This window comes from Gadus chalcogrammus, chromosome 23 (genome assembly GCF_026213295.1).
Source record: "Gadus chalcogrammus isolate NIFS_2021 chromosome 23, NIFS_Gcha_1.0, whole genome shotgun sequence".
Taxonomy (NCBI): Eukaryota; Metazoa; Chordata; class Actinopteri; order Gadiformes; family Gadidae; genus Gadus; species Gadus chalcogrammus.
Window position 1 is genome coordinate 15,110,963 of NC_079434.1, and position 13,386 is coordinate 15,124,348.

General features: G+C 43.6%; 4 protein-coding genes across 5 annotated transcripts in view; 1 reads left to right on the forward strand and 3 right to left on the reverse strand.

Annotated features, from left to right (window-relative positions):
- Positions 1 to 3,324, forward strand: part of cntnap2a (contactin associated protein 2a) — a 139,764-nt gene extending 136,440 nt beyond the window's left edge. Inside the window, exon 20 of the mRNA XM_056584298.1 lies at positions 831 to 3,324. Coding sequence (XP_056440273.1) covers positions 831 to 1,048 — 218 coding nt within the window. The 3' untranslated portion in view covers positions 1,049 to 3,324. The remainder of the gene's footprint in view (positions 1 to 830) is intronic.
- Positions 3,325 to 4,285: 961 nt separating this feature from the next.
- LOC130377208 (lipocalin-like) lies at positions 4,286 to 6,504 on the reverse strand. Its single transcript, XM_056584233.1, has 6 exons — positions 6,336 to 6,504; positions 5,488 to 5,627; positions 5,317 to 5,396; positions 5,052 to 5,165; positions 4,813 to 4,914; positions 4,286 to 4,683 (listed from the first exon to the last, which is right to left on the reverse strand). The coding sequence occupies exons 1-6, from the start codon at positions 6,429 to 6,431 to the stop codon at positions 4,664 to 4,666; spliced, it is 552 nt and encodes a 183-aa protein (XP_056440208.1). The 5' UTR covers positions 6,432 to 6,504; the 3' UTR covers positions 4,286 to 4,663.
- A 294-nt stretch (positions 6,505 to 6,798) lies between these two features.
- On the reverse strand, positions 6,799 to 10,413 carry LOC130377206 (complement component C8 gamma chain-like). Its single transcript, XM_056584230.1, has 7 exons — positions 10,046 to 10,413; positions 9,095 to 9,240; positions 8,773 to 8,843; positions 8,427 to 8,534; positions 8,205 to 8,309; positions 7,945 to 7,980; positions 6,799 to 7,552 (listed from the first exon to the last, which is right to left on the reverse strand). The coding sequence occupies exons 1-7, from the start codon at positions 10,226 to 10,228 to the stop codon at positions 7,533 to 7,535; spliced, it is 669 nt and encodes a 222-aa protein (XP_056440205.1). The 5' UTR covers positions 10,229 to 10,413; the 3' UTR covers positions 6,799 to 7,532.
- A 113-nt stretch (positions 10,414 to 10,526) lies between these two features.
- Positions 10,527 to 13,341, reverse strand: msrb2 (methionine sulfoxide reductase B2). 2 transcript variants are annotated; one of them, XM_056584231.1, is made up of 5 exons: positions 13,049 to 13,341; positions 12,695 to 12,792; positions 12,277 to 12,416; positions 11,832 to 11,979; positions 10,527 to 11,028 (listed from the first exon to the last, which is right to left on the reverse strand). In XM_056584231.1, exons 1-5 carry the CDS (start codon positions 13,161 to 13,163, stop codon positions 10,903 to 10,905), a joined length of 627 nt encoding a protein of 208 aa, XP_056440206.1. In that variant the 5' UTR covers positions 13,164 to 13,341; the 3' UTR covers positions 10,527 to 10,902. The 2 variants fall into 2 exon arrangements, with proteins under 2 accessions (XP_056440206.1, XP_056440207.1); XM_056584232.1 differs by having other exon boundaries at positions 10,606 to 11,028; positions 12,340 to 12,416; positions 13,049 to 13,336.
- Between the last annotated feature and the right edge of the window lie 45 nt (positions 13,342 to 13,386).

Here is a 13,386-nt window from a genome sequence, read left to right on the forward strand (position 1 = left end):
GTTGATGAAGTGATTTGTTCGCAAATATGTTTTGAATAATTTGATTGGATCCCAAACATCTTATAAATTATTTATTTTGGATTATGTCCCTACTGTGTCTACAAGCTGGATAAACACATTTCAAATATTGTTCCCCACCCAACAAGTCTCCCCAAGCCCTATGCGACCAAAGACCTTGACGTATGGTTTACACATCAATTTTGAGGGTGTAGATTTGCCTTCTATTGACGTCACTGTCATCGTTTGGGACTTTTGCAAGCAGCAGCAGAAACTATCGATATTTGGCGCATTGAGGTTGGGAATTGAATGGCTGCCTTGCCTAGGGCCAAAACTCCTTAATTCATTCCCTCATAACTTTGAAATGAAATAAAACTGTCAAACAGGACCGCGCAAAATGCGTAATGTATATGAAGTAGCCACTATGATCCTAATAAAAAATATATTGGTTATTGGTTATATATGTTAGTCTCTACCGCTCACCACCTATAGGCTGTTAAAGGAACTACATGTTAATCTCTTCGGCCAGGGCTTCACAATTGTCATCATGATTATGACAGAAAAAAGATTTCATAACCATTAATTGTCATTAACTGATGCAATAATAATAATTACTATAGTAGCATTAGCGGAGGGGTCAGTGTCATAGGTACACTATTCAATTATGAATATAATATATTCATAATATTTAATATATAAATGACTACCTAAGTTAACTAACCTTACTTAATGGTTCATCAACGTAATGTAAAATCTTACCAAGGTGGTTTCCTTCGCCATTCCACCCCCCTCCCCCCTCCACCAACACCTCCTCCACCGGCCCCCTGCTGCAGGCATCATCGCCGTGGTGATCTTCACCATCCTGTGCACCCTGGTGTTCCTGATCCGCTACATGTTCCGCCACAAGGGCACCTACCACACCCACGAGGCCAAGGGTGCGGGCGCCGCGGGGGCAGAGGCCGGGGTGGGGGGGGAGTCGGCGGACACGGCCATCATCGGCACCGACAACCCGGAGACCATCGACGAGTCCAAGAAGGAGTGGTTCATCTAGACCCTGTGTGCAAACACCACCGGGGCGAGAGACATAGGGATGTAGTAGTGAGAGAGAGAGAGAGAGAGAGAGAGAGAGTGTGTGAGAGAGAGAGAGAATGGTAGACCATGGGAGAGAGAGAGGAAGTCAGAGATCCGTCCAACCACCATAAGACGGGGGTGGGAGGGGAGACAAGAGGTTAAAGGTTAACATTCGATGACAGAAGGTCATCCACCGGGACAATGGCCTCCCAAATGAGGGGTAGGGATGCAATATCTTTTTTTTTTGTTTTTTGGTTGATTGATTTGTTTGTTTTGTAAACCCCAGGACTTTAAGAAGGAGAATCCCGATGCGAGTTATTCAGAACGGAGCGAGGAGCGAGAGACTACACGCGTGTACATACTAACCGGCTCATCCTTCTTTGTATTGTGCTTGGGAGTTTTCAGGAGTCCTTTGAATACTGTATATGAACAATAATTATAACTATTGGGTGGCGTACTAGCACCAATTTATTGCCGGTCTTGATTTTTTTTTTTTTTGGTTTTGTCCTTTTCCTTTTTTACAAGAAAATCTATAAAATTGATCAAAAACCATGCCAAACCCCCCCTTTTTTAACGAGGCTGTGGTAAACAGTCTTCAGACCCTGCATCGCCCATATCCATGGAGGGCTACCCTAGTCCGCAGCCACCGGGACGGGGGATATGGAGTTGAAACACGGATGCCAAATGTCACTCTGTAAATACGTCATGAAATGTTTTCTTTTCTTTTTCTTTTCTAAAAGTTATATGGAGAGATCTAGGCATAATACGTTTACGCAATTTAGGTAATGTCCATACCTATAGATATATATATATACATAGGCCTACATATAAATGACTTGACATTATATTTGATTCATCGCATTGTATTCCTGAAAGCGAAGAGAAGAGTTTAACGAGAGCTCGGAATGGGTGTGGTTCGATGGTGGACGTAGTGTTGTGGGGGGGATTGGGGGAGGTGGATGGAGAAGGAAGGCATCAAGATGTCATTCAGTATTTTCCAATCATTGTGAGTTTCTGTTGAGCAGGGGGCAGCTTTCTTTCTTGGACCATGTGAAGGTATATTTTCTAATCAAACCTCGGCCAAAGACGCGAGTCTTCATTCACAATAACCCTCCTGGCTTCGAATTGAGGTTGGCAACTGTCGGGAGGCCTGTGTGGTGACAGGCCGCCACCAGGGGGAGTAGTGGTGCCATGAGCATAATAAGTTGTTACATTTTGGGTTAGGTGCGATGCCAGAGTCTCTCCCAGCTGGTTTACAACACTTGTCGCGCGGTATCACCCCTCTTACAAAGCCTTTCTCCAGACCCCGTAAACGTCGCCTGGCGTTTTTCTTGAACCCAGTCCAACATGAGTTACAGTTCCAACTATGACACTCAAGTCTGATGTTAAATGGCTGAGTAATCCATTGTGCCTTCGAGGTGTTTAGCCATTCAGCCTTCCCCCGTGAAGTCTGCACATACACGCCAACTGTAGGCTAAACGCTGTGGTCACGTGAGAAAAAGTAAAGCTTAATTTATTGTGATTTTTACTGTGGCATGATTTGAAGGCCTTGGGCGACATTGTCAACTGAATATTTGCATTGATAAACGACTGACCCTCCGCAGCCCGCGTCAGACACATATCATACGAGGGTCAATGGCTCTTGGTTGCATGTAAACTTCGACGCTCCCTGCAGAAGAACAGAACCGCTGTTGTCCAACAGACTCCCACTTAAAAGACATCATTCTTCTTCTCATTTTTTTTTCTAATTATACTTTATTGTGGTTGTTTTAGGCCTATGCTATTGTTGTTCCCAGCTTTTACGATGTAACAGGCCAAACGGTACAACTGCCATTGTGTTTGTGTCCTGTACATTTGAGTTGTGATATCTCTCAATACATGAATGGTTTCTTATGTCAGTGTTCCTTGTCCTTTCGAGTGCTAATCACACATAGCTTGAACCCGAGTTAGCGGTGCTAGCAGTCCCGCCATCCGTAGACGGCAAAATTTCGTCAGGTCCTCGAAGAAGGTGCTAGTTCAGTCTAAAACAAAACTTCAATCAATTCCAGGACTATACTCTACAAAAAGAGTGTTACACAAGCGACTTTGATTCTGGAGCTGTTTAACTCGCCCGACTCATCGCAGGAATGATTACACCGTCCATCCCTCCCCCGATCTCCCACACACGTACACAAACAAGCATACAGATGATATGGCTGCATTGGGTCAGAATGATGATCAGAACAGAATCATATCTATGAGTTATATTAAGTTCAATAAACGTCTTTTGATCCTATGTGCCGAGTCTTTCTCTGTTCACCCCTGCCTTCCTCCCTTCTTAAACGGGCCTACATGATCACAACTGAACAAAGCCCAGAGAGGCGAACAGCAACAACTTTATAAATAATATAAGTAGCTTACTAAAAGGTCTAGGGACAGCCAAAAAACGGAATGAATGCTTGAAGCAGAAGCCATTCTAGGGACCGGCGGGACCTCGGGCAGTAAATGGACTACTTCTTACTGGCTTCCAGGGCAATTTTGTAAAGCGAGGCGTCCCCAGTGGAGCCCAATTCGACTTGGGCAGCTGCCGACTCTGCCTGTCAGGGCCTGTTTATAAAGCGTCATTGGCTGAGGCCCTCACTCTGGATTAGCTCACCGCTTCTCCTTGGTTCTAGGGCCGGCCACAGACTGGTCCCAGTCTTTACGCAGTCAGTCGCTAGCAACATTTGCAGATTGGTTTACTGCTACTTCCGAGTTATTATCCTCATGTTTACCACAATTACGGCCAGAGTTTGGGGTCGTTTATCCCGTTAGACTTGGCAGATATTTATTACATAGGCCAGTAGGGACTATCAGATTGAGGTTAAATTGCATAGCCTACTTAATATTGGAGGCCAAACAAGATATAATGGGGGCTGAATTGGATAAATCACAGGCTCACATTACAGGACAATGATTTTGTGCTAGCTCCATCTATATGGTTTGATATTGGGTAGCCACTGCCAGCCACATGTTATGAAACTGGTCAATGGTAGACAATGCTTCGTTTTGGCAACTGGGACAAAAATGTGTGACAAATCAAACTATATACAGAGTTCACAATTGTACAGATAAGACCTATGCTGTCCTACATGCATACATTGATTTCATATACCCAGCATTTTTAAAATGCCAACAGTTTCCACTATTTATATAGTCCGAGTATAGTAATGTGGACCGCAACTTTTGTTTCCGTTTTTTTATAATACAGAAAAACAACTTTGTAATTAAAAGGCCTTTATTTAACCAAAGCAAAATTAAGCAAACAGTAAAAAGATAGTCGAATAAAAATGGTTCATGACGCTTGTATGGGGAGTGTGTTCTTTGTGGGAGTCCCAGCCCCCGTTTAAGAATCATACATCTTTCTAAAATCTCTTTATCAAACCCTTTGTCAACCATCATGCTACAGCAAAATAAGCCAAGAGACAAAGGCTATGAGTGAGTGATTGCTCGTTGATATGCTCATGAGCGGGGAGCGCAGTCTCCTAGTGGTACCGCTCCACGGAGAGAGCGCTCTGAGCTGAAACGGTTTCGGACTTCTACAGCAGGAGCAGTGTGTCGGATTTCGGGCAGTCCTTTAGGCTTCAGGGCATTCGCCTGTAAGCAAAGAAACCAAAAAATGAAACGCAAAAAAAAAAAATACAGGAGATTACGTGCAGATGCACGCTTTTGTGGTGCGTGCCTAGCTAGTCCTGCAACATGGATAACAGGCTGGAGTAGACGTACCGTTAGGGGGCAGCATGACGATGTTGTCGGCCAGAACGCCCTGATCCAGGGAGAATTGATGGAATCTCTGGGTCACCGCTGCACCCACCTCGGGTGTTCGGCCTGGGCAATAATTAAATAAATCCATGTCATTTAACCCCACGATAGGAACATACGTTTCTGGCCCAAGAAGATAATACAACAATGACCCTGTGTGCCGGAAGAAGTTGATATGGAAAGGCGTCAGTGACGCTGCTTACTGAAGAGCTTGTTCAGGACCTCCGATACTCCGTCCTTGGTCTTGACGTTGTAGACCACCGCGTGCTCGGCGTACTGGACGTCGGTGAAGATCATGTCGTTGTCGTTGCCCCAGGCTGAGTAAGGAAACATAGCTCATCAGCACATTTCAATCAGTGTGGATGTGTCTAGTTAGGCGTGCTCATGTGCGCGGGTGTTTTCCTAAATCTGCGCGCGTGCGTGTTAGTATATTGTGCGTGTTATTTTTTTGCCTGCATACTCCCATACCTTCGCTGTGGAAGAAGAATTTTCCAGGAGTCGCGGTTTTACTCGCCACATGAGACATTCTCCAGCAGCTTCCATCGGCACTGAAACAGAAAGTGATTGAATCTCTAGCCAACCCAACAGACCCAACCGATAAGGGTGACATGTCCCCGAGTTAAAAGGTACTACACTCACTTCAAATGGGTGTGGGCGACCTGCAGATCTGCCTCCGCAGTGGGGACCATCACGGCGATGCCCGTCTTCATGCCGGCCTTGTTGTTCACAAACCATGGAGCGTTGGTGGCGAAACCAACCAGATACCACCTCCCATTGACCTAAGAAAGAGAAAGATAAAATAATGAGCCAACTCAAATAAGGTGGTACTTTTCAAAACCTTAAATTGTGTATGCCTCAATCCTATGCTGCATTACTTTTTATACATTTGTCATTTCTATTTAACTCATCTTCATATTTAATGAGTAACAAACACAATTCTCAATTCCTTACTCTGCCCTTTTTTTATCATCTACTTTTCATTGATTCTTGATAATCTATGGATTGTTCTATCCATATTTAACATGCATAATAGCAATTTATAGAGTTTATCACACTATACTTCCCGTTTTAAAAAGGTATAATGCAAGTTCATACTTTCAACAGCAAAAAAAAAAAAAGGTCAGATTGGGGTGCTTGTGGATGATGGCTGGTTCAATTGTCATTGTCAGGACAGGCAGCCTCACCTGGCCAAGTCTGATTAGACTCAAGGGCTGGGGGAGGCTGCACACCAGTTGCACATGGAATAATCAAGGTGCACAGTTTTATTTGATGGCAACATGGAACACACGGCCATTTGTCATCAACAAACTTCTCCACCACCCTGTATCCTTTGTTCGAAAGAGCCCAGTAAAACCATGATCCCTTGTCTTTGTAACAAGCAGTAACCGACAAATACATTTGCACACATTGTTAAAATCTCTGCAGACCCGATGATGTAACCCTTTTATTCTGCTGGACTGCAGCATGTGGTTCTCTCTCTCTCTTACCCGAGTCACGTCAAAGTCAGCCGCGGGCGTCACATCGGCGCAGACACTCAGCACACACAGCAGGGCTGCCAGTGACCTGAGCAGGGAGTTCGTCATGGTCCTTGCCGATGGGGGGGTTCCTGCAGCGAGTGGAGGGGCTTCGGAAAGAATGAGGTGAAGGATCACTGAGCACTGGACCTCTTTATATAGGGTCCTACTTCAGTCCCCTCCCCCTCTTCTCTCTCCTCCTACTGTCTCCAACAGTCCTCCCAGAGGGGCTGGATAGACACACACACACACACACACACACACACGCACACACACAAACACACACAATCAGTGCTGACCCTGTTTTGTTCTAAGAGGTCTTTGGCACTCACCAGTAGGAATGCTAATCTCAGCCGTTGCATAATCAGACATGCAAATGAGATTGCCTAAAAAGGCCCAAAAGAAAATAATTTAGCTGTGTGTGTGTGTGTGTGTGTGTGTGTGTGTGTGTGTGTGTGTGTGTGTGTGTGTGTGTGTGTGTGTGTGTGTGTGTGTGTGTGTGTGTGTTTGTAGGGGGGGGCTGGGGATTCCTGCAATGGTTGTTGTATGTAAAATCCATAGTTTTTCCCACTGATTATTTCGCATCCTACATGCTGGGGAAACCCAGATTTTCATTTTCACATTCTTTAATGTGGCTTTTATGGTTTTCTTTCTGTTCAAGAAAGATATGCATAGATTTGTGAGCAATTCTCTCCTTATTGGTGATTAATATGTTTGACTATTGTGTATTTAGAAAACATTGTCAGGACAGGCACCTTTTCAGTTATATCACAGACACACACACAAGCACACACAAGCACACACACACTCACTCACTGGGGTGCCAAGAAGGGGTTAGGTAATCTCAATAGTTTTGTAACCAAACTCTGCAACCCCCCCTACCCCCTCTTTTGCTTCCTCATCTGTTCTTCATTTGTTCTATCGGAAATTGAAATGCAGTATAAATCTCAGCAAAGGATATTAAAATATGTCCTCGCATATTGGATGTTGCTGTACTGATGTGGGTTATGTATTTGTTCTTTAAAAAAAAAGAAGAGTCCAATCTTATCAACAATTCTACCTGTACTCCTAAAAAACACTACTTGAACGAAATAGAAGTTGTTTATTCAGCTAATTTTTATTTAATGTCCTCCATGAAGTGGGTTGAGTAGGATCTTTGTGTGCCTGGCCTCAGCACGTAGGGATGCAATCTATGAAAAAGAAAAAAAACTGTTATAATATCGACTTATTATACAAAGCGGCAAAGGACCTAGTTTATCAACCTCACTTTTATTTAACTTTGGTTATGAAACCTTGCAAATTGTCCATGCCTGTTGCATAACATGTCCCGAAGCTCATGTCCCGAAGCTCATGTCAAGCTGAGAGGAGGGGGGGGGGGGGGGGGGGGGAGTAGGATCCATGGTATATAAGGTTATGTAAATAGGTGGAGTTGTGGACCAAACTCGTCTCTTACATTTGCATCATCATCTGGCTTTGTTGCCCTGTTCACCTTTTTCAAAGCACATTTTGGGGAACTTGCATATAGGGCTGACAAATATGTGGGAATAATTCTGTGTCTCTTCTTTGGATTCATTGGACTTACCTATAACATGGTCTTTGGTTACAGAATCACAGTGACCTGCAGATAAATGACAGTTTTCCCTTTCGTGAGGAATGCATATCTACAAAAACACTCATACATTTGCAGGAATGCTAGAGGATTAAGATGAGAAGTGAGTATGTGTTAGTTTATACACATTTTATTTATATTTAAAAAATAATGTGTTTAAATTTAGTCTACCGGAAATGTGTTTGCTGACAGAAAATTACGATTTTGTTTCCCCACATTGGATGTGGACTTACCGAAGGTGGGGAAGGGGAAGAGGTAGGCCAAACTCATTCCCTTCTCCTGAGCAAGCATCTCAAACTTGGTCAACATGGGCTCGGAGAGATTGACTGTAGAGCGACCTGTTTGACCAATCAAACATAATCAACTGTGTGTGTGTGTGTGATTTCAGCTATTGAGTATCACTCAGCCCTTATAAAGTACCGATAAAGTGGCAGTCGCATAACTCAAGGACTCACCGTAGAGTTTGGCAGTAATCTTGCCTTTCTTATGGTAGAGGATAAAAGCATAAGCATTATCCAACTCCATAATGATAACGTCCGTGCCGGGCTCAGAAACAGAATTTCCTTTGATACAATAGGACAGAATGTACTCAGTTACTGAAGACATGAATATTTACTTACATGTAACCATCCAATCCGATAGGATTTACATTTTATAATAACCATAGTATTTTTGACATGCACAATTATCACAATAGAACATTGCCAACACATGGACATACATTTGAATGGTGATTAATAATAATATGTATTGCTGCATGTGTGTTGAAGTGTAAAGGACACAGAGAGCGACATTTGGTACCTTTAAGAATGTAGCGTCCATTCGTTTTAGTAGGATAGTATTTCTGTAATATCTCCCAACAATCATGATTACTGAGGAGACGAAGTTTAACAGTCGCTGTTAGTGTAGGACATGTCAACGTACATAGCACCCTCTAGTGGTACACTGAGGTAGAACTGACAACAACATCACAAACACAGAAGAAGGAAAAATGGTGTGCATGTTCGTACTCGGGTGTATGTGTGTTCCTGTGCGTGGCTTTGTGCTGTTTGTGTGCGTGCGTGTTTGTATTTGCACACTTCCACACATGTGTATACGTCGACGTCATGGTCCATATACTCACAAGCGTGTTTTGGTGCTGACAGAAACTGGGGAGGATTCCTGCTCAGGAGGGGTTAGGTTTATGACTGTGGCTTCAGAGGAGGCGCCCTGCTGTAGCTGGTGGGGGCACGTTGAGGCCAGGTTGAGAAGGTACCACTTGCCCCACATCTTGCGGGCACAGCACCAGAGGAAGAAGCAGATGGGAGTCAGACAACGTAGCTAAAGGTTCAGGTGCTGCGAGGCTGTTTCTTCTAGAAATGTTAGCCAATACTGCCAACGCTACGTTTATGATGTACAGTTTTTATGTATACTCGTCGGGAATGTCATCATTAATAACAATAGAACCAGCATTTATTTTGTCCTTCTGAATCAATCAGAAATAAGTGATAAATGATGTTGTGTGGTTACTTAACACTTGTTCACTCAGTGTTATACGGCAGTGACCGGATTGATCAATATTGCAGTGTTGCTGTGTGTTTATCGGTTGTTGCTGTGAAACCCTGTCAGACAGTGACAGACTGTGCAAAGGTCAGATAAAGGTCCTGTATGCTATTGACCTAGGTTCTTAAAGCCGTATATTTGCAATTTATCTGATAGCTTTTCTAACTGAGCCTGTGCGGTAGCAGCTTTGAGCAAGAGGTCTTGTTCCCTTAAGAACTGCATTTGTATTCACTGTAAGTCAATTTGGAGGAAAGTTTCCCCTAAATAGTGTCAACTGACTTTGTGTGATGTTTTCTTGTGTTGGGTTGTTTTATTACAATTTTTCCTTAACAGCATGAAACATGGGTTTTTCTTTTGCAAAGTTACACTCAAGTTTTTGAAAATCTGTCTCAAAGGAATCATTCCCAGACGTAATGAAAACCATCTTGGAAATCCAATGACTTTTAAAAAACAACAAAGGCAAATCAAGTCTTTAAGTCTTTACGACATAATACGGACAACCTCAATCGGTTGGTGGATACAGTGTTCCTACCTTTGACATGTCGATCGGTGGTGCGCCTGGGCTCCGTTCTACGGCGCTGGGGGTTGGGGCCGGTTTCCTCGGCTTCCTCACGACCCGCTCGCGTTCTTTAGCTACCCTGGCATCCGTGGTCCCCCACAGACAGACACACAGAAGCACCACCGCCAGCGTCACGCGATGCCGTACTCCAGTCATGGTTGAAGAGATCAAGGGCCAGCTCCTAAGAACTTCAAAATCGTCCTCCTCCAAAGGGGGTTTTATTTAATATCTTTTTCTTTTATCAGGGGATGAGATTCTTGTTTTTTGGTTTCTGCTATGCTCTGCCCTGACATACAAACAGACAGAGAGAGAGAGCTGGGCGATAAACCATGAGGAGTTACACATTTACTCAATGGCACCAGAAGTTCTGTTGTGTTTACATTTCATTTACAGGATGTCTCATGTTGAAATGGGTTGAAACCTGTGATTCGCAAACTTGAATATTCTAGGATTGAGGAAGGGTTGAAGTCAGGGTGAAAACCTTTTTCTTTTTAAGTTTGGTTCATGAACCGTTTGACTTGTTATGACCAAAAAATCATGAATTGAATTGCAAAGATTTATTGATCTATTATTTATTAAACCAATGCTTTCAATAGAGCATATTGAACCATGCATGTACCAGTCTATTGTTTAACAAGCAAAATCCACCATTGTCACTGTTCACAAAAAAAATTCTAATCATTTGTATGAAGTGAGTAATAAAAGTGAAAAAGTAATACATAAATCAGAATTGAACCTCAGTGTAAATGTTACAATGAATGTATTGTGTTAAAAATGACAATTTCCTTGGGGATTTTCATCTTCCTGGTGAAGACAGCTTCCAGAAGATTCTACTCGTTCTTGTCTTCCAGGTTGTTTTCCCGGGCTTTGAACTGAAGGGCCACACTGTTGATACAGAAGCGCTGGCCACTGGGGTCCGGTCCGTCATCAAACACATGGCCCAAGTGGGCATCGCACTGTGTCACACACAGACAGACAGACAGACAGACAGACAGACAGACAGACAGACAGACAGACAGACAGACAGACAGACAGACAGACAGACAGACAGACAGACAGACAGACAGACAGACAGACAGACAGACAGACAGACAGACAGACAGACAGACAGACAGACAGACAGACAGACAGACAGACAGACAGACAGACAGACAGACAGACAGACAGACAGACAGACAGACAGACAGACAGACAGACAGACAGACAGACAGACAGACAGACAGACAGACAGACAGACAGACAGACAGACAGACAGACAGACAGACAGACAGACAGACAGACAGACAGACAGACAGACAGACAGACAGACAGACAGACAGACAGACAGACAGACAGACAGACAGACAGACAGACACGACACAGTTTGCCTGATTAGGGGAAGAGGGTCTAACTGTTCTATCTTTCCCAGCGTCTATAAATAGGTTCTGGTGGCAGTGTTTAGGCCGTTCTAAGTTGGAGCTGACTAAAAACACCTTCAGCTCTCGCCCCAGAAAAAAACGGCGGTATAAGGGTCGTTACTTTATTTCAGAATTTCAGTCTTTATATCTTTGGGAAGTCGTAAACCAATCAGTCCTTAAAAAAAATAAAGGATGGTAGGTTTATTTTCCCCTAATCTTGAAACCGGTTTGGCCCGGTATAGGATAATTTTCGTTTCGGTCTGTGTCCCTGAGTGCAACATTTCCTATGCTTACCTTAAGGGTGGCGTCATAACACTTATTTAAGAAACCTGCGATATTTCTTCACCAAGAATCCAACTCACGATTTTGCACAGCACCTCGGTCCCGGCGCTGCCCAGGCTGTTGTCAGGGCGACGCGTTATACAGGCGTGGCTCTCGTCCCGCCCCCACGTCCCATGGGCCTCTGTGAACGATGGCCAGCCGGTCCCCGAGTCATACTTGGCCTCTGAACTAACCAGAGAGAAGGGCTGCGGTCAATATCCGCCTGTGGATGAGGTGATAAATGGGTAGGTTTGAAAAACTAAATTAATGCATATATACTTATAAGTATTTTGGAATTTACCCTGGATGTATTCAGTTATTTTAATTCATTATTACATTAATTAATATATTATTATTAATTAAATTTTTGGGGGGGGATAAGTCGGATATTTAGTCTTTTGCAACAGCTTGTTCCAACCAAATAATTTGATTGGACAATCCAATAAGTGTTGATAAAGAGCCCTATAGGGACTTTTAACTAAACACCTATCACTCCTAAATGTTTTCTCTGCTCCCGGGTAGTTTCTTGTAGTTTCGGTGATAGGATACCTGAAGACCGGAGATTCACAGCAGACGCAGTGGTACATCCCCACCTCATTATGGTTCAGGTAGATCCCGCTGAAAGGCTACGAAATACACACACAATTTCCAGTAAGTGGAAAAAGGGAAATCAATATAATAATCAATGATATCTTCCAAAATGTTTATTTAAACATCATGAACGAGGTCAGAAGAAGTCAACTTTACACAGCACTGTCAGATAGTTTTCCTCAGTGGTCGATATATTTTGTTTTAGAGTCCACTTTACACAGCACATTGGTCAGATAGTTTTCCTCAGTGGTCGATATATTTTGTTTTCATATTGATGCTTGTTTGTGGATCATGTTTGGTACGGGTCTCTTACCACTTCTGTCCCCTTCTCTCTGGTGACAACGTATTGTTCTGGACTCAGTTTCTTTTGCCAGTCGGTGGTCTCATCGTAGCGAGTCAGCGACCTCAGTCCTAACAGAGCGGTCGGGAAAGCATATAGCTGTTCAATGGGGACACACTTGTTGATTTGCATTCAGATGTGCTGCAGGCTCAACGATGCGGCCGTTATTGGCAATCTTTTAAGTGTTTTAATCGATTGAAGAGGACAACATTGTAAACCAAAAAAAAAACTGCAGCATGGCAATGATTCGCAGCTAAAGGCAATGTGACCCTTTAACCATGCATGCCCATAAAAGAAAAACGGATCAAATAAACGTTCTTCCAGTACCTTGACTTGTGGAGAGGGGTCGAATGAGGACCGGAGTTCTGGTTAATGAGATCGAGGACTTGGCGCTCGCCCGTTGAAAAACAAGGGAAGAGATCCGAGCTAAGAGACGGGACATGTTTTCCTCCTGTACTGTTTGCCTCTCGCTGTTCTGAAGTCAAGTGCAGCGCAGAGCACAATCAGTGTCGCCCATGGTGCAATACTGTCGCTGGCTTATTCAGGACCATGCAAGCTTAAACCGCTTTTATTCTGCGCAGACGTCTGCACTAGGACTCCCAATGCATGGTGGTCGGTCCAGTCATACAGGCTTATCTATATTATCTGGGTAAAAGTTGAACCAA

What these genes read in the sequence shown, in the direction of transcription:
- LOC130377208 (XM_056584233.1), bottom strand. Translation starts at nt 6,431, where the DNA reads ATGACGAACTCCCTGCTCAGGTCACTGGCAGCCCTGCTGTGTGTGCTG. An exon ending in GGTCCTGAACAAGCTCTTCA is followed by an intron (nt 4,915 to 5,051) that starts GTAAGCAGCGTC and finishes ATTATTGCCCAG; the next exon opens with GCCGAACACCCGAGGTGGGT. An exon ending in CGTCATGCTGCCCCCTAACG is followed by an intron (nt 4,684 to 4,812) that starts GTACGTCTACTC and finishes CTTTGCTTACAG; the next exon opens with GCGAATGCCCTGAAGCCTAA.
- LOC130377206 (XM_056584230.1), bottom strand. Translation starts at nt 10,228, where the DNA reads ATGACTGGAGTACGGCATCGCGTGACGCTGGCGGTGGTGCTTCTGTGT. An exon ending in CACCGATCGACATGTCAAAG is followed by an intron (nt 9,241 to 10,045) that starts GTAGGAACACTG and finishes TGTGCCCGCAAG; the next exon opens with ATGTGGGGCAAGTGGTACCT. An exon ending in TGGACGCTACATTCTTAAAG is followed by an intron (nt 8,535 to 8,772) that starts GTACCAAATGTC and finishes ATTGTATCAAAG; the next exon opens with GAAATTCTGTTTCTGAGCCC.
- msrb2 (XM_056584231.1), bottom strand. Translation starts at nt 13,163, where the DNA reads ATGTCCCGTCTCTTAGCTCGGATCTCTTCCCTTGTTTTTCAACGGGCG. An exon ending in ACCCCTCTCCACAAGTCAAG is followed by an intron (nt 12,793 to 13,048) that starts GTACTGGAAGAA and finishes CCGCTCTGTTAG; the next exon opens with GACTGAGGTCGCTGACTCGC. An exon ending in GAGAGAAGGGGACAGAAGTG is followed by an intron (nt 12,417 to 12,694) that starts GTAAGAGACCCG and finishes TGTATTTCGTAG; the next exon opens with CCTTTCAGCGGGATCTACCT.